The sequence below is a fragment of the Vulpes vulpes genome, chromosome 6, assembly GCF_048418805.1.
Source record: "Vulpes vulpes isolate BD-2025 chromosome 6, VulVul3, whole genome shotgun sequence".
Classification (NCBI taxonomy): domain Eukaryota; kingdom Metazoa; phylum Chordata; class Mammalia; order Carnivora; family Canidae; genus Vulpes; species Vulpes vulpes.
Genome location: NC_132785.1, coordinates 71,622,367 through 71,642,149, shown reverse-complemented (window position 1 = coordinate 71,642,149; position 19,783 = coordinate 71,622,367). Strand labels below are relative to the sequence as shown.

At 40.4% G+C, this 19,783-nt stretch overlaps 2 protein-coding genes across 13 annotated transcripts in view; both read left to right on the top strand.

The window, feature by feature from the left end:
• Positions 1-181: 181 nt before the first annotated feature.
• Positions 182-11,971, top strand: LOC140599245 (uncharacterized). The gene is made up of 3 exons (XM_072760475.1): positions 182-205; positions 9,606-10,500; positions 11,834-11,971. Exons 1-3 carry the CDS (start codon positions 182-184, stop codon positions 11,893-11,895), a joined length of 981 nt encoding a protein of 326 aa, XP_072616576.1. The 3' UTR covers positions 11,896-11,971.
• HECTD1 (HECT domain E3 ubiquitin protein ligase 1) overlaps positions 11,839-19,783 on the top strand; it is a 91,702-nt gene continuing 83,757 nt past the window's right edge. For all 12 annotated transcript variants that reach the window (XM_072761322.1, XM_026007664.2, XM_072761321.1 and 9 more), the window contains exon 1: positions 11,839-12,107. In XM_072761322.1, the coding sequence (XP_072617423.1) occupies positions 11,968-12,107 (140 nt within the window). In that variant the 5' untranslated portion in view covers positions 11,839-11,967. The remainder of the gene's footprint in view (positions 12,108-19,783) is intronic.

The following is a 19,783-nucleotide window of genomic DNA, read 5'->3' as shown; positions in this document are numbered from 1 at the left end:
ACTAATTCAAAAGGATACATGCACCCCTATATTTATTGCAGCATTATTTACAATTATGTAAATTATGTAAGCAGCTCAAGTGTCCATCATTAAATAAATGGATAAAAATGTGGTATACATATTCAATGGATATTATTCAGTCATATAAAAGGATGAAATCTTGCCATTTGCAACAGCATGGATGGAATTAGAGAGTATAACAATGGTAAGTGAAAAACTTCAAAGAAAGACAAACACCGTATGATGTCACTCACGTGGAATTTAAGAAACAAAACAAACGAGCAAAGAAAAGAGAAACAAAGAAATAGATTCTTTTTTCTAAGATTGATTTATTTATTTTGGGGGAGAGGCAGAACGAGAGGAAGAGAGAGAGAATCTCAAGCAGGTTATACACCCAGCCTGGAGCCCAACGTGGGGCTCAATCCTATGACCCTGAGATCATGACCTGAATTGAAATCAAGAGTTGGATGCTTAACTGAATCACTCAGATACTCCCAAATTATTATTAAAAAAAATTTTTTTTTAATTTATTAATGAGAGACAGAGAGAGAGAGCACAGCAGAGACACATACAGAGGGAGAAGCAGGCTCCATGCAGGGAGCCCAATGTGGGACTCAATCCTGGGTCTCCAGGATCACACCCCGGGCTGAAGGCGGTGCCAAACCGCTGAGCCACCCGGGTTGCCCATAATGACTCTTTTAAAGAAAATATAACCTTATACCATTATAATAGATAAAATAAAAACAATTAATAATAATTCCTTAATGGCAAATATCCATAAGGAGAAACTTCAAATATATACAATTTATTATGTAAGGTTTTCCCCAATACACATTTTGAAATCTGTAATTAGAGCATATAATTCCTTACAAAAGTTAGGTTCTTGGAAATTTGGTTTTTTAAAAACATATTTATTTATTTATTTGACAGAGAGAGAGAGAGTACAAGCAGGGGGAATAGCAGAGGGAGAGGGAGGAGCAGGCTCTCTGCTGATCAGGGAACCCAGTGCGAGGCTCAATCCCAGGACCCTGAGATTATGGTCTGAGCTGAAGGCAGATGCTTAACCAACTGAGCCACTCAGGCATCCTGAAAGTTTTTTATTGAATGAATTTTTGTAAAGCAGATCATACTTTTTCTCTAAACCTATAAAGCAACTATTATGCACTCAAGTATGTTAAAGAAGAATAAACTATCCACTAGAATAATTTTCCTCAAGATGAAGGATGTAGGATTTTACCAACAGCAAATTATAGAAGAGTTTTTTAGTCTTGGAGCAAGAACAGTTATCTAGGAATATAAAGCACACAGCTTTTACACCTATAATTTGGTTTTTGTCTTCATTACCAAGGGATATATATTGGATACAGTGAATCTTGTAACAAATTGTCAAAATTCTAGAATTTATTTTTAAATACATTATTTTTGGAAGAGTGGTTCCTAGAAGACAGCATTACTAAGAATTTGTTATCTCAAGCTAAACTTACTGTGTTCTTTAACTTTTAATTTTGAGATAAAATTAGACATAAAGTTGCAAATAAAATAAGACTTCCTTTTAATTTTTATTTTTTTAAAAAAGATTTTATTTATTTATTCACGAGAGACTCAGAGAGAGAGGCAGAGACACAGGCAGAGGGAGAAGCAGGCTCCATGCAGTATGCCCATTGTGGGACTCGATCCTGGGACTGCAGGATCATGCCCTAAGCTAAAGGCAGATGCTTAACTGTTGAGCCACCCAGGCATTCCAAGAGTTCCTATATATATCCTTCATGCAACTTCCCCAAATATTATTATTGGGATGCCATAGTTGAAATGAATTTCAAGAAGGCATTTGACAAGATTTCCTTTAAAATCTTAGATACAGGGCTCTCAGTTAAGCGTCTGCCTTGGGCTCAGATTATGATCTGAGTCCTGGGATGGAGGCCCAGGAGTCCCATGCTGGGCTCCCTGTTCAGCAAAAAGTCTGCTTATCCCTCTGCTCCTTCCCCCGTCTTGTGCACATGTGCGCTCTCTCTCAAATAAATAAATAAAAATCTTTACAAAAAAGGTAAAAAAAAAATCTTACATACAAATGTGTTCATTCTGTACTACAAAATTCAATTTTGATTTTTAATTTTCTTAATATTGCCATTTTAAAAATTAAAGTATATTAAAGTTCTTACTGCCATGAAAGAGATAAGTGGGTCAGGTGATAATGTTGTTAGGTAAAGTCACGAGGTAAAGTCCTAGTTACCTGAACAACTATACCCAGAGAATGTTACTTAATGGATAAATAACTGCTTGGTGAAAGGTTTGTAATATGCCAAAGCCTTCATTTTGGCCATGTCCTGTTGAATACCTTTAACTGATTTCTTATAAAGAGTCTGAGGGTATGGATGGTACATTGTAGCATCTGATGAAGATTCAAGGAGATTGCCACAGAATGCAACACTGAGAATGAAAAAATAATTTCAATACGTTTAAATATTAAAGACCAAAATATCATATTAAAAATTTGAAGGAAAACTGCCTTGGAAGTTCAGGGAGCAGGACATTAAAACTTTAGTTTATTGCAAACTTTGTGTGAGCCAAAAGAGTGATGTGATTACCACCCTCCTAACTCAATGTAAAAAAGTCTCCACTCCTCTGTTCTGGTCTGACCTCATTGGAAGCACTGTTTTAGGCTTAGGAATCAGTTAGTGAACATGGAGAAGCTGGAACATGCCCAGGGAGCGTAAAACAGTTGAAAAGGACTGGACTTGTTTTGCCTGGAGAAGAGAGGCCATGGGAACATGACTGTTGTCTTCGACTGTTTCATGACCTGTCCTATGGAAGAGGAAGCAGACCTAGCATGCCACACTAGACAGCAGAACTAATAGTACAATAATATTAATAGCTGACATTTTTGAGTATTTAATATATGATATGGTTTTATATGCATTATCTTGTTTACTATAATTATTCATTGAGGGCTTTAGTTTGTATTATTATCTTAGTCTTACAGATTAGTAAAACAAAGCTCAGAAAGACCAAGGTCACACAGATCATAAGTCAAAGTAGTCAATACTCATAGTGAAGTAATACTTGTAATATATTTAGAATAGTGTTAGGACACGATAAGTGTCCAATAAAATCTATCTGCAGTAATAAAACAAGTACTCCTAAAATTATACTTAAATATTATTATTGTATTGACTTAGGCCAATGGCTATACATTAGAGTCTCTTAGAACACTTTAAAAATTACTGATGGTTGGATCTTACCTTTAGTGATTCTGACAAAGTAGTCTGAGATGTGGTGTAGGCATCTGACATTTTAAAGATTTATTTATTATCTGAGAGAGAGAGAGAGAGAACAGATAGGAATGAACAGGAGGGGCAGAAGGACAGAGAGAGACACAATCCCAAGCATACTTCTTGCTAAGTGCAGAGCCCGACTCAGAGCTTGATCCCACAAGCCTGAGACCAGGAAACTGAAACCAAGAGGCAGCTGCCTAACTGATTGTGCCACCCAAGCACCCTGGCATCTGACATTTTAAAAGCTCCCCAGGTGAAGAAAAATTTACAAGAACACATCTGATTAAAACTATTATGACAATAAACAAAGAGTTCTTCAAGCTGGGTGTGGAATCTACTTAAAGAAGAACTCTTAAAATTCAACAATAAATAAATGAATAATCTAATTTAAAAATGGGCAACAAATCCAAACAGATACCTCATCAAAGAAGATATACACATGGTGGGGATCCCTGGGTGGCTCGGTGGTTTAGCGCCTGCCTTCAGCTCGGGGCATGATCCTGTAGTCCTGGGATCGAGTCCCACATCAGGCTGTCCCTGCACGGAGCCTGCTTCTCCCTCTGCTTGTGTCTCTGCCTCTCTCTCTCTGTGTGTCTCTCATGAATAAATAAATAAAGTCTTAAAAAGAAAAGATATACACATGGTAAATAAGTATATGAAAATAGGTCCAATATAACATGTCATTAAGGAGTTGCAAATTAAAACAATATGATACCACTATACACCTATTAGTGGACAAAATCCAAAACAATGACAGACCAAATGCTGCTGAGAAAGTGGAGCAATAGGAACTCGCATTCATTACTTATGGAAAACAGTACAGCTACTTTGGAAGACAGTTTGGCATTTATAAAACTAAACATATTCTGGAACACCTGGGTGGCCTAATTAGTTAAGCATCTGACTTCAGCTCAGGTCATGATTTTTTGGGGTCCTGGTATTGGCCCCAAGTTGGGCTCCATATGCTGGGGAGTCAGCTTGTCCCTCTTCCTCTCACACTGCCCCTCCCCAGTTCATGCTTGTGCTCTATCTCTCTCTCAAATAAGTAAAAACTTTTAAAAAATATATTTTATTTACTTGAGAGAGAGAGAGAGTGAGTGAGAGAGCACACAAATGGCCGTGGTGGGGAAGGGGCAGAGGGAGAAGGAGAAGCAGGCTCTCCGCTGAGCAGGGAGCCCAATGTGGGGCTCCATCCTAGGATCTCCAGCCAGAGATTATGACCTAAGCCAAAGGCAGACACTTAACTGACTAAGCCACTCAGGTGCCCCTAAATAAAATCTTTTAAAAAACCCCACAAAAACCCAACTAAATATATTCTTACCATATGATCCAGCAATCATGTTCCTTGGTATTTATCCAAATGAGTTGAAAGTTTATGTCCACATAAAAACCTGCACATAAAAAAAGAGAAAAAAAACTATACATGGATGTTTATAGCAGCTTTACTCCTATTGCCAAAATTTGGAAGCATCCAAGATATTCAGTAGGTGGATGGGTTAATAACCTGTGGTACATCCTGACAACAGACTATTATTCAGTCCTAAAACAAATGAGCTATTAAATCATGAGAAGACATGGAAGAAACTTAAATGCATATTACTAAGTGAAAGAAGCCAAAAAGGCTACATACTATCTGATTTTAACTATATTACATTCTGGAAAAGGCAAAACTATAGACACGGTAAATAAGATTTATGGTTGCCAGGGATACCGGGGAGGGAGGGCTGAATAGATGGAACATAGGTGATTTTTAGGGCAATGAAACTATTCTGTATGATATTATAATGATGAAAATGTGTCATGATACATTTCATTTGCCAAAACCTAACAGAATGTACAACACCAAGAGTGAATCCTTTTTTTTTTTTCAAAGGTTTCTTTTTTTTTTTTTTTTAATAAATTTATTTATTCATGAAAGACGAGAGAGAGAGAGAGAGAGAGAGAGAGAGAGAGAGAGAGAGAGAGAGAGAGGCAGAGACACAGCCAGAGGGAGAAGCAGGCACCATGCAGGGAGCCTGACGTGGGACTCTATCCGGGGTCTCCGGGATCACAACCTGGGCTGAAGGCGGCCCTAAACTGCTGAGCCACCCGGGCTGCCCCCAAGAGTGAATCCTAATGTAAACCACGGATTTTGAGTGATAGTGATGTGCCAATGCAGATTCACTAATTGCAACAAATATACCACTCTGGTGGGGGATTTTGTTTTTGTTTTTGTTTGTTTTTGTTTTTTTGGTGGGGGATTTTGATAGTGAGGAAGGTTGTGCATGTGTAGGGGCAAGGGATATAGGGAAATATATCAAAGCATCCTTAGATGTAAACATTTCAAATATGTTTCTGTACTTTCTGCTCAATTTTGCTGTACCTAAAACAGCTCTAAAAAAAATAGTCTATTAAAAAAAATTTCCCCATGTGAATCTAATGTGCAGCTGGGGTTGGGAACTACTGGCCTAGCTTCTTTGCATGCATAATCTCCTTCAATTCTTCTAACATCCCTCTGATTACTACTGTGTTTATCCTATTTTACATATGAAGAAACGGAGGTCTGGAAGGATTAAATAATTTGCCAAGTTCAAGCTAGGAAAATGGGAACTGATTTTCATACATTGCTCGGCCAACTCTCATGTGTATAATCTTTTCACCATACTACCTTTTATTTTATTTTTTTTTAATTTTATTTTTATTTTTATTTATTTATGATAGTCACAGAGAGAGGGAGAGAGAGAGGCAGAGATATAGGCAGAGGGAGAAGCAGGCTCCATGCACTGGGAGCCCGACGTGGGATTCGATCCCGGGTCTCCAGGATTGCGCCCTGGGCCAAAGGCAGGAGCTAAACCACTGCGCCACCCAGGGATCCCACATACTACCTTTTAGTAATTGAAGCTGGTAGATGAAAGTAAAATGCATTGCCTCATGAAGTAGTAATTTCCCAACACTGGAAATATTATAGAAGAATCCAGAAAGCAAGTCAGGGATGGCACAGATGGCTATATTGCTTTTTTGTTTTTGTTTTCAGCATGAGGGAAGGTAAAAATGGGTTACCTTTTTTTTTTTTTTTTTTTTGAGTTTATTTATTTAAGTAATCTCTATATCCAGTGTGGGGCTTGAACTCACAACCCTGAGATCAAGAGTTGCATACTCCCCCCGAGTGAGCTAGTCAGGCACCCCAGGTTATCTTGAATATTCTTTCAGATTCTAAGAGCCAAAGAGTTGAAAGCCTGGGTTTGAGAACTAGACCTGTCATTCACTAGCTGTGAGACGGGAAGCAAGTCACTTAACTTCTCTGAGCTTTTTCTCCTATGTAAAATAAAGATAATGCTTATGCTGATATTGTTAGATCTTTTTTCATATATATTAAATAATACAGGAGGATTAAATAATTTTTGTTAAAGTCTTTTGCCAACTGTAAAGCTTTACGGAAATCAATTTTATGGTTTTTTTTTCCTGTTTGTCTATAAAAATTTTTTTAAAGTAAGCTCAACGTGGGGCTTGAACTCACCACCCTAATATTAAAAGTCATATGCTCTACTGACCAAGCCAGCCAGGCACCCTTATGGAAATCACTTTTAACTTGAACATGGCTAATAATCCAAAAACTTGCATTATATCATAGTACTTCTTTGTTTAAAATGTCCAAAGGCTCCCCATTGCCCAAAGAACAAACTTCAGACTCCTGAACATGGTGTTTAAAGACCTCTAGAAAACGAATTCCAATTAACTTCAATGTTCTCTTCCAGCTACTAACTCTACCCTAGGTTCTAGCCAAATTTCATCTCCTGTTGTTCCCAAATGGTCACAATCTTTCATAGTTATAGCTTATCAGAAGTTGAGAGAAGCCAGGGATAGTCCCATTTCCAGTTAAAAGTTGAAGAAATGCCCAGACATTTTTTGTAGCATATTTGAAATGTTTACATCTAATGATGCTTTTAATACATAAAAAACGTAATGCCATGTAATTGTGTTATTTATAAGATAATAGGGTTTATTTTAAAAATTCATAGTAATGTCAGTCAGTGGAATAAGAGTGTAAATTTGAATGATGTCTTCCTTTCTGAACCTGTGAATCAATCCCAGTTAACTGTGTATATTGAAGATACTTCATAAAACTGGGGCCTATGCCCAAAAGGTGATCTCTTCCCTCTGCTTCCCCAAGAGGAGCCCTCTTCACAATTCTGTGCCTCTCTACATGGTCTTCCTAATGTCTGGCCAGCTCCACCTGATCATTTGAGATCTAGTTCACACATCATTTTTGAAGTCTTCTGACATGTCATTACCTCCTTGATGTTCTCAGTGTACTTGACAATATTACATAAGTATTGTCATGGAAGAAGACAAGGGAAGTGTGTTCACATCTGCGTTCTCTTAGACTTTATATAGCTTATTGAAGATGAGGTCTGTAGCTCACTGTGCCTTATACCATGTCTGGTACATAGCATTTCCAAATGGCCATTTTTTTAAAAAGATTTATTTATTTGAGAGAGAGAGAGAGAGAGAGAGAGTGAACATGAGCCAGGGGAGGGGCAAAGGGAGAGAGGGAGAGAGGCTCCTCAAGCAGATTCCTTGTCTAGAGGGATCTCCAATGCAAAGCTTGATCCTAGGACTGGGAAATCACAACCTGAGCTGAAGGCAGGCACTTAACCATCTAAGCCACCCAGGCGCCCCCCAATGGCCATTATTCTTATATTTTGACATCAAGATGAAGTATTAACATGTAAACATATCCCAGTTTCTTGGGACATATATTCAGGATTGGTCATTTGCCTTCAGAAGATGTTCTGTTTTCATCAGGCCTTAATTATTCTACTTTAGTACTCTTGTTCTGGGATTTCATATTTGAATTTAAAATAATATAATAAACTGCAATAAAAGTCATAGCACTTTTTGGATAAGGTTTCTTTAAAGCATACTACGGTCATTCATTTTGGGGTACGTGATAGGTGATGCAAATAAAGATGGTGATAGAAGAAAGGAAAATAAACCTTAAAAAAATTAGCATAGTCTCTTCTAACTTTTCTGCTTTCTGTTAATAGCATAATCATTTTCCTAGCTTCCAAGTCCTCTGCAGGTAAAAAAAACAAAAACAAAAAACAGTTTTTTATTTATTATTAATTTATTTTTAATTAATTAATTTTTAAAAGATTTTATTTATTTATTCATGAGAAACACAAACATGCAGAGACATAGGCAGAGGAAGAAGCTGGCTCTCTGCGGGCTCAATCCCAGGGCCCTGGGATCAGGACCTGAGCTAGAAGGCAGACAGACGCTCAGCCACTGAGCCACCCAGGAACCTCTGAAGTTAATATTTAAATTCTTGATATATCTTTTTGAAAAATAATTGTTAGATTTAGCTTTTCTCCATTCTTACTGTCAATAAGGAGGCCCTCCCCCCGCCCCCCCCCCCCGGGGGATTTCAGCACTCTCCCAGCTAATTTTCTTGTCTTGGTAGCTCCTTTTAGCCAATCTATCAATCTTTCTAAGACTGATTTTTCTAGTCAGTGTTCTAATCCAAAACCCGTTACTTATCTAAGCCTAAATTCTGCAGCTGGCATTCAGGGCCCTGCTTAATTTAGTCCTCCCCTTCTCTCCTCTTCATTGCTTAATGCTTATTCTTTGCATGGGGCACGCAGTTCCTCTTCCTTTGTCAGAAGAGATCAGGCTTTGCTTGTGCTCCCCCCCCCCCACTGTCCATATTACACCCACTCTTCAGAGTCCAGAAAGACCTCCTCCTTGAAGATTTCATTGGCATCTCCACATCACAGTCATAGCTCCCAAACAATTCTCATGTGTTGTAGTCGTGACAAGACAGTGGAATCCTGTACCCCTTTCTCTTGATTTGAACTGTTAACAGGAGTCCTAGGGATCATTACTTGTGACAGGGGGACCTGTGCGTGTATACGTATTTGAAGTGCAAATCTGTAATTTCCAAAATACTCGTTCTTGAAGCATATGCAAATTGCTTAAAGGAGCACCATTCAAGTACTATTATGTAATATTTTTGTTATCAAAAGGGGAGAGTGCAGTGAAAGTGCCTGAGGTATGGGTTTAAGTATCTCACAAACCAAGGGATTCGTTTTATATTAAAAAAAAAAAAAAGTCACATTACCAATTAACTACGTCCTAAAATTCTCCAAGTGAGTGACTTACAAGCAGGCATATTTTATTTTCAAAGCATGTGAAACACAAAGCGTTGGAAGGGAAAAGCCAAAAGCACACTCTCAGCGGTGCTGCTTACCAGGACGCCACCGGGCCTGAATTTACGCTCTGGTAGCCTCAGTTCTCTCATCAGTGCAATGGAGATGATGCTCGGAAAGACTGCTTTCCAGGCCGTGGTGAAAGGTTTTCCTTGCGGTGAAGAGCGGGCGGCTCGCCTCCCGGGACCCCCAGGAGGTGCTTTTCCTCCCGCGACGCACATGCGCGAGGAGGGCGGCGAGAAGCGCGGCCGCGCGGGGCGGCGGGAGCTGCGGGCGGAGCGGGGCCGCTCGGCGGGAGGCGCGGGGCCGCTCGGCGGGAGGCGCGGCCCGGGCAGGGCGGCCGCGGCTGCGGCGTGGGGCGTGGGGCCTCCCGGCGGGAGCGCGCGACGTGTGTGGGCGCGGGGCACAGCAGGCTGCGCGTGCGTGCACCCGTGTGCGGGGCCGCTGGGACCGCAAGTGCGACCGAAAAGCGGCAGCTGACAAGGGAGTCCGAGGCCCGCAGGGCCAGAGCGTCCCCGGGGGCGGCGGCCACGCGTCCGGCCGCCCGGCGCCCCAGGTTGAGGCGACTGCGCCGCCGGCCGCCCGGTCTCCGCAGCGCCCCACGTGGCGGCCGCTGGGGTCGCCGCCGGGAGAGTCGATTTGCTCCGCCTCCGCCGAGCTCGGCTGCCCTCCGCAGCTGCCCCGCCCCGCCCCGCTCCCGCCCGACCCTCCTCCCTTCCCCGTCCGGGATCGCGATGGACGCGGCCAGCCCCCGCCGCCGCCGGCAGCGCCGCGCGGGCCTCTGAGCTTCAGGCCTGAGGAGCCGCGTGCCGGGACCGGACGTGCGCTGGCTGCCGCCGGTCGGGGGAACCTCTCGCTTCCCCGTCACCAGGTCCCCGCGGAGGAAGGGGAGGGACGAGGCGCGGCTTTTCCTGTGCCGCCTGCCCGGCTCGACCTGCGCGGCCTGCGGCTTCCTGGTAACTCGAGGGCCGCGGCCGGGCCTGGCTCTGCCCGCGGCCTGCTTGGAACTGGACCGGAGCGTTTTGGGACGACCAGCTTGGGTACGAGCGTGAGGGATGGGGAGGCGGGAGCGCCCCAGGCGGGGGGAAGGGCCAGGCCTGGGGGCCGGGGGCCGGGGTGCCCAGCGGCGTGCGGGGAGCGAGACCCCGGCTGCGGGGGAGGTCGGCCGGGCAGCTGCGGGCTGACCCGCTTGGCCCCTTTGTTCCCCTCCCCCGGCCCTGCCGGCGGCGGGCCCCGGCTGGCTCGAGCCGGAGCCTGGTTTGCCTGAGCCGGAGCCCCCCTTGCCCTTGAGGAGGGCTCGCCTCCCGGGCGGGCCAGGGCCGTCCCCCGAGCCTCGGAGTTCCGGGCGCCGCTCCCGAGAGACCCGCCGCCCTGCTCGGCCCGGCGGCCTGCTCCGGGCACCGAGGCTTGCGGCGTCTCCCCCAGAACTTCCCCCTCCTTAGACACAGGTAGCTAACTTAGCGGGGTTTGGTGCCAGGAAACCCGGGCGCGGTGCCTGCGCCTCCCGGCGCGGGGCTCGACTGGGCCCGGAGTGTTGGGTCATCCCTGCGGGTCGCCGCCGTTGGGTGCCCACCCGGACCCGCGGCCGGATTCACCCCTGCAGCTGGGGTACGTGGGGTCCAGAGCTGCCCTCCGGGCCAGGCGCTTACTGGCTTTTGTAAGGGCTCGCCTCTTGCGGCTGCTGCTTTATTTTGTTTTTTATTTGTTTGGTTTTTAACCAACTGCTCCATTCTGTGGAGATGGAGAAAGAGGGCTGGAGATTGGCCTGTATCCTGATCCGTAAGGTGTTAGTCCGTTGCATTTACTTTTAGCATTTTTTTTTTTTTTGACTTTTAAGACTTGCCAAGACTGCCAGAATTCTTAACCAAGCCTTTGTTCCTGGATATATCTTGTATCTAATTATTGTTTGTATGTGAACATCTTATAAGAAGCAGTAAATTGGGAAGTAAGCAGAATTAGTGGAATTGGAGGTAATTTCAAAGCAGAAACTTAATTTGGAGGGAGATTGGATCAAAGTGCTTAGAATCTCCTCAAAATACTGAATCTTACCCTTATCAGAAGATCAGTTTTGGGTGGAGGGGTGGGGGGAGGAGTTTGCTGGAAAAAAAAAAAAAAGAGCCTTTAGTAAGGTGTTCTTTGCCTTTTGGCACAGACGTTGGTGATAGCAGTAGTGGGACCTAAAGTTTGTTTGACTGTATTTGACAAAGACAGCTCTGGTTTCCAGTTAAGTAGCAACCTAATCAGCTTATACTCTAGCGCAAAACTGGTTTTTATTTAGTATGGTAAATGAATGTTAAATCGGAGGAATAAAGTTGAAAAACTGCATTAAAATATTCTCTCCAAACATACTTATGAGTCTTTTCTAATTCCTAGGAGGACACCACGAACATTTGGTTCTAGCCGGTGTAAAAGAGAAGTTTTTAGACCCACGCTGATCAGTCAAGGATATTTAAAGGACTTCTTCCTTTTACTTTTTTTAATTTAAGCAAAGAGGCTTTTAAAAAACCATGGCAGATGTGGATCCTGATACATTGCTAGAATGGCTACAGATGGGACAGGGAGATGAAAGGGACATGCAACTAATAGCGCTTGAACAGCTATGCATGCTGCTTTTGATGTCTGACAACGTGGATCGTTGTTTTGAAACGTAAGTACATCCCTTCATCATCGTCTTTGGGGTTGCTGTGGTGACATCTGTTTTCAACCATTTGCTGACTTCAGTTTTTGTAGACTTTTCTCTAGCGAGTTTAAAAAAATTTTTTTTAAAGTTTCTGCAGTTCTGCTTGTACACTTTTCTGAAAAGTAAAAATTGGTAGATGAAGTAATTCCTGTAGTGATAATTGTGATGACACAAATATATGTTTAAGTAAATAGGAATTAGGGAATATTAATTTTAACTTCTAAATTTCTTGATAGTGTTCAAATTATTTTGTAAACTGAGAAAATACAAATACCTATTTCTGTACCAAGACATTAACTTGAAATAAACGTGAAAATACAGAAAATGATGAACATAGTTTCCAACTACCCTTTCTTCATGGGTATTAACTCATAGGAAGTTGTACTTAAAGCAAATGATTGCTTTGTAAATTTCAGTTTGGAAGGGTATAAATTGTGTTACTCATATAGTCTATTTTTGGAATAGTAGAAACATTCTGAAATTTGGAGAGTTTAAACAATTTTATTCAGAGGTTTCAATGTAGAATTTATTTGAAAATGTGAAAAAATTCATTACTAGATTGGCTATTAATGCTATGTTTTTCCTCTTTTATGATACTTGCCCAGTTAGATTAACCATTCTGAATGCTGAACACATTTGGTTTTTACTGTTTATATTATTCGCAATTTTGAATTCCATTGTTAAGTAAATGAAAACTCAGATTTTCTATATTTGTCTTCATGCCGTTTTGAGGAGATTAGAAGATGTTTGAGATGTTGACTTAAAAGTTTGTATAATTATTGGGTAGCCTGGGTGGCTCAGTGGTTTAGCGCTGCCTTTGGCCCAAGGTGTGATCCTGGAGACCCGGGATCGAGTCCCACCCACTTCAGGCTCCCTGTATGGAGCCTGCTTCTTCCTCTGCCTGTGTCTCTGCCTCTCTCTGTCTCTCTCATTAATAAATAAATAAAATCTTAAAAAAAAAAAAAAAGTCTGTATAATTATCCTAATTTCTTTGAGGTGGCAGTAAAGGCTGTTATTACTAAATTGACAAAATATTTTTAACTGCCTTCATTTTTGAATGAATAATTAATGAATATGAATTAAGGTTGATTCTTAGTTGTAAATCCCATTAAGGCGATAAAAATCTTAGGATAAAAATTCTTAGAAAGCTTCAGAATCACAATTTATTTTTTGTTTTTGTTTTCTTTCTAGATTTTATTTGAATTCAAATTAGTTAACATGTAATGTAGTATTAGTTTCAAGGGTAGAATTTAGTGATTCATCACTTGCCTGTAACACCCAGTGCTCATTACAAGTGTCCTCCTAAATGCCCATCATCTATTTACCCCATCCCCCCTCCCAAAATAAAAATTTATTAATGGCCCATTCATGTGAACTCGTTTTTGTTATTAACAAACTTTGAATGGATAATGATTTAGCCTCCCTGTTGACACTTAGTTTAGCAGGATTCATAGAAAAGTGAAGTAGATTTTTGAGTTTTCCTAGATTTCATTAGAGGGTCTTTATTAACCTGAGAATTACTTAACGCTTTTTTTTTAAAGGTTATACTTGCCAATCAAATTAATGATTGTTTGGTATCTTCTATTAAGGACTGATATATAGTAATTTCTTTTTTTCTTTTAGTAGCGTTATTACTGATGGCATTTTAAAAGGTGTTATCATTATTAACACGATTTTAAAGGAAATTTTTAAAATAGCAAACATCCTTATATAAAATCCTACCATCCTAACATAACCATTATTCTTTCCATATTCCTTTCTAGGCTTATTTATATTTGATATAATGTAATTTTAAGAAAGATGAAATTAAAGTTAGATGTGACTTACATTTTTAATTTACTAAGATAAAAAGACTATTTCAAATTGAAATGGTTACCTCTGTTTCATGTAGCATACCAGTAATTTGTCTACCAAAAAAATGGATGTTCAATTAAATTTCTGACAATTAAAAAAATTCTTAGTTTGTTCTTTTATTCTATAGTCACATTTTCTTGTCACAAGAAAAATTGTTCTGATTCCTTTGAGCCAGAGAAGCAGCATGATTTGGTGGAAAGAATGGGCTGTGGCATCAGAGACCTAGTTCAGATTCTTGGATTCTTGGTCTGCTACGTGTAATTTAGCCTTTGAGAGCCTTAGTTTACTTTCTCTGTAAAATAGCAGTAGGCTCCTTGTGAGAATTAAAGGAAAGAATGTTTGTGAAAAGTGTTTTGGGTAAAGTGGGCTACCCATTAATACTACATTTCTGATTTTGAATTTTGAGACTTTATTTTCTGAAACTGATTTTGGAGAGTCTTTTTAAATTCTTTTCAACATTCAACAAACAGGGTAGGGGAAAAGCAAGATGATACGCATGTTTTAACTATTGGTGAAAATCTCCCATACCAACTTGATTTCATAATATACTAGAAAATAGTCCTTAGTTATGTTGAATAAAGCAAAAGGTGTCTATGTTCAGATGTGTTTTTCCTTTATTAACTTGTATTAATAGTTCTATGTATTTAGTCAGGAAAGGCAGATGGTGTGGTAGAGTAATGGCCTTTGGGATAGGATAGATTTGGGTTTAGATTTTTGTGAAGATTGAAAGGGAAAAATATATGTGAAATCTCTAGCATAGTGCTTCTCACATAATAGTTAAACCTTTTCCTTTGACTTAGTATTACACAAGGCTCTCCGTGTTTTGGAGTTTTTTTCTTTTATTATTTTTTTATTTTTTTCGTGTTTTGGAGTTTTGACAGTCTTTTTGAAGTTAAGGAATGTACATTTTCTGTGAAGCTGTGCTGTCTCTTATTAATGCCTGAACTCTAGAAAATAAAATTCAAGTTCAAGGTTAGTTTTTGCTTATGTTAGTGATTATGTTAGTGAGTTCAATTTAATGTCATAAATTTATGAGTTAAATTAAGAGTTAAATTTAATGAGATACAAATGAGTTTGTGTTCATGTTAAAATAGGTAATTATTGTACCTATTATAAATAGATAAATCCATCCTGGGCACTTGCAGATTCTGCCTTCTATAACTTCAGATAGTGTAATTTAAAAGTTCTATTTTGTGGGTAGAATCTAAGATCTAGAAAATGGAAAATTAGGGATAGTACTTATAGGCACTAATATATAGTACCTATAGTAAGTATCCCTTTGAGAGAGAATCTTAAGCAGGCTCTATGCCCAGCATGGGTCTCTGTCTCACAACCCTGAGATCATGAATCATGACTTTAGCCAAAATCAAGAGTGGATTGCTTAGCAGACTGAACCACCCAGGCGCCTGAACGCTCTTTAAAAAATTAAAAACAAAAAAACAAAATGGGACGCCTGGATGGCTTAGCCGTTGAGCGTCTGCCTTTAGCTCAGGGCATGATCTGGAGTCCCGGGATTGAGTCCCACATCAGGCTGCCTGCATGGAGCCTGCTTTTCCCTCTGCCTGTGTCTCTGTCTGTCTCTGTCTCTCTCTGTGTCTCTCACAAATAAATAAAATCTTTTAAAAAAAAATTAAAAATTAGCTATTTATGAGGGCACAAAAAGGTGTACAGTGAATAGTCTCTCCTCCTGTCTCCTGGCTAATCAGTTCAGAGGCAACCACCACTAATCATTTTTCTGGTATATTCTTTGAGCGATATCTCAAGGAAGAAGGTCTTGAGTCTGTATTCCAAAGTGGGCAAGTTGAACACAGTGATGAAAACTTCCTGTTGTATATTTATAATATAAGGTGAAAAACACCTACAATAGTGACAAGGCTTTTAACCTTTTAAAGATTTTGAAGATTTTATTTATTTGAAAAAGAGAGAGGGAAAACATGAGTCAAGGGAGGGGCAAAGGGAGATGGGGAAACAGACTCCCTGTTGAGTGCTGATTCCTACTCAATGGTAGATCCCAGGACCCTGAGACTGCGACCTGAGCCAAAGTCAGAGAGTTAATTGATTGAGCCACTCAAGTGTCCCTAACCTTTTAAATTGTTTTCCTACTTTATGTCAAGTGTTAGAGATATGGTGATGACCAAAACAGATACAGTCTCTTACTCTTAAAGGTGTCTAGTAGTCGATAGAGAAGGCGGATTTATAGAAATAAAATTGCAGTTATAAACTGTGATGTCAAAGTGCAATGAAGGAAAAGATTAGGGTGCTATGACAGTATGTAGAAGTGACGTAACCTGGAGGAGTAAGGGTATTCCATGTGGCCTTCTCTGAAGACTAGTTTTTCCTAAAGATATGAGGGAAGTATAAGAGTTTATGGGATGAAGCATGAAGAGGAGGGAAGGGTGTTCAAATAAGGAAGCAATGTGTGAAGATTTGGTGGGATAAGTATGGCATGATTGAGGAACTTGGAGAAAACTAGTGTGACTGGGACAAGGAAAGTTGGCTCGAGTGCTAGTAGAAGGTAGGGGCCAGATGGGATGGAGTCTTTTGTATATGGTAAGTAAAGCTTTTTGTTTCATCTTAAGAGCAATGCAAAGGCAATGAAATACTGCAAAAGAATGATGTGATTACATTTGTCTTTCAAAAAGATTACCTGCTCTTTTTTTAAGATTTTATTTATTCCTTCATGAGAGAAAGAGAGAGAGAGAGAGGCAGAGACACAGGCAGAGGGAGAAGCAGGCTCCATGCAGGGAGCCCGACATGGGACTTGATCCTGGGGCTCCAGGATCACACCCTGGGCGCCAAACCAAACCGCTGAGCCACCGGGGCTGCCCCATTACCTGCTCTTTCGAGAATAGAATAGAATAGATGCTTAGATAAGACAAAAGAACAAATTCTTCTAGACTTGGTAGGTTATGTCCTAGAGAGAGAGGTTTGTGGTAATAGAAGTAGGAAGAAGTGGGTAGATATGAGAAAGATTTAGGAAGTAAAATAGAATTTGTTGAGATATGAGAGTAGTGAGAAAGGAAGTATCATGGATTACTCAGGTTACAATGGATGATGATGCCATTCAGTGAGAGAATACTGGAAGAATTTTGAGGGGCTGAGATCATGACTTTGGATTTGACTGGATTCTCATTTCTGCCTCTGGATTCAGTCTGTTGCATTATGTTTTGATAGAAATACATGAAAAAAGATTATCCTCCATAGATGTAGTTGGAAAAGGGAGGAATGTTGTGATGATTTTTTTAACATAATTATGGATATTCTTCTTTGATACCATACCAAAACTAGACAAGTGATAGTTTCTTTATTTTTTTTATTTAAAGATTTTATTTATTTATTTATTCATGAGAATACACAGAGAGGAGAGAGAGAGGCAGAGACATAGGCAGAGGGAGAAGCAGGCTCCATGCAGGGAGCCCAATGTGGGACTCAATCCCAAGTCTCCAGGATCAGGCCCTGGGCTGAAGGTGGCGCTAAACCGCTGAGCCCCCCGGGTGGCCCCACAAGTGATAGTTTCTTAAAAGTTACTTATAATGTGGATTCTGAATCATATCAATGAGCTTTTTGTATTCTGTTACATAAAATTTATTGGTCTCTGTTGTACTTGGAATGGATTTTTTTGTCTACGGCCGTACCACCCTGAACACACCTGATCTCGTCTGGAATGGATTTTTTTTTTTTTAACCCGTGTTTAAGCTTGTAAAATTGTTTGTTGGTTATGGATTTACTGAATTATACAGATATTCCAGATGTTGACATGTCACTGTATAGTATCACAAACTCACATTTGTTTAATATGAATACTGATGTCATTAGAAAAGTTTCGGTATTGGGAAGCTGTCTAGCTCATGGTGGCAGATACAGGTTTTCCAAAATTGTCATTTTTGTTTGAAAGCTTTAGTGTTATCTTTGGCAATAAATACTGTTGGTTGTTTTCCTTGAAGTGGAAGGCTTCGTTAAATTTTGAGAAAACGTTTGCCACATTTCCAAGTCTGAATAATCACAGTTTGCCTGAAGTTCTTTCAAGTAAAAATGGTGTTGCGTGGAAAAAAGTGTCTGGTTCAGTTCTCCAACAGTTATACAAATGCTTTCACTTGACACAACCATCATTCTTCAGGATGCAAAAGTGCTTTATATTTACTTCCATTTCCTGAGGTAGGATATCTAAAAGATAAGTATTCAAGGGTTGCAATTCAGTAAGATTAATAATTTTTCCCTTCATGAAGGTTATTCTGTAATTCTGTAGTGAAACTGCCCCTCTAATGCCAGAGCTCCGCAGTGAAGAATACAGCTAGTAGTTAGTATAGTGCCCTTGCCTTGATTCATGCTGAAACACCAGCAGTTTCACCCACTATTGCTTTTGCATCATTAGTGTACATGTCAACACAGGAAGAAAGTGATTCAAAAAGAGAAAGGACAATTGTGCTGAATTGTGGTGAGAGGTCAAGTAGGGTGAAGACTGAAAATGTCCTTTAGATTTAGCTACATTCTCAAGGACCTTGATCTTAATGAGAGTGGAGTGGAGTGGTGGTGAGGGGCAGATTTGAATGGGTGCAGGAGTATGAAGAAATAGAGCCAGGGAGTGTGGAAAACTTTTTCAAGAAGTTGGATTGGAATGGGGGTGTGGGGATTTTGTCTTTTAAAGGTCAAAGAGATAGGCGAGAGAATATCCATAGTGTTTAGGATTCTGAGAAACTGGGAGAAAACTGGCTTCTGTTAAGACCAGTGCTTTCTAAACTTCAGTGTGCAAGATGCAGATCACCTGGGGATCTTGTTAAACTGCAAATTATGATTCAGTTGGTCTGGTGTGCTGATAGTCTGTTTTCCTAGTATGCTCCCTGATAATGTTGAAGCTGTGGTCAGAAAATCTTGTTAAGGAGCAAAGCTCTGATCTACTGGTGGAGAGATAGGTTTTAGGTAGTGTGTTCCTTGTAAAACAGGGAAGACGTAGAGATTAGATGTAGATGTTTTAGGTTTGTTGGTGACCTCTCTTTTCTCCCTGAAGCAGGAGATTGAAAAGAATGATAATATCTCCGACTGGTATGGGGAAATTACTATGCCCCTAATGTGCTAATAGCTTCATAAAAAATATCCCTGTCTCCAAGCTAACAATAACCAGAGTCATACTTTAAAATATATATTTTTTAAAGACTTTATTTATTCATGAAAGACACACACACAGAGAGGCAGAGACATAGGCAGAGGAAGAAGCAGGCTCTATGCAGGGAGCCCGATGTGGAACTCCATCCCGGGGACTCGGGGATCACGCCCTGAGCCAAAAGCAGATGCTCAACCGTTGAGCCACCCAGTCATATTAAAAAATATGCCTTAAAATATTTTTCATGGGCTTTTCCCCCCAGCTTTATGGAGGTATAAATAGTCTTAAAATAATTATTTGACTGTACCACTCCATTTTACAAAATCTTTGGGTCTTATCTCTCTCTAGTAGATAAGATTCAAATACCTTCAAAGACTTCTGCATTCCCACAATACTACTAGTTACCTAATACTTTTGTTTTTCTTTTTTTAAAATTTATTTGAGAGAGAGACAGAGAGTGAGTGAGCACATGAATGTGGGGAGGGGCAAAGGGAGAAGCAGACTCCCTCAGCAGGGAGCCTGACTTGGCACTATACTAGGGCCCTGGGATCATGACCTGAGACCAAAGCATATGCTTAACCGACTGAGCCACCCAGGTGCCCCTCTCTTTTATTTTTATTTTATTTTGTTATGTTTTGTTTTTTAATTTTTATTTTAAAAAATATTTATTTGAGAGAGAGCGAGCATTCTT

Coding starts and splice junctions, on each gene's coding strand:
- LOC140599245 (XM_072760475.1), top strand. CDS start 182: ATGGAATTAGAGAGTATAACAATG. Junction 206..9,605: donor AATTAGAGAGTATAACAATG/GTAAGTGAAAAA, acceptor CCGTGGTGAAAG/GTTTTCCTTGCGGTGAAGAG. Junction 10,501..11,833: donor TTTTGGGACGACCAGCTTGG/GTACGAGCGTGA, acceptor TCTAATTCCTAG/GAGGACACCACGAACATTTG.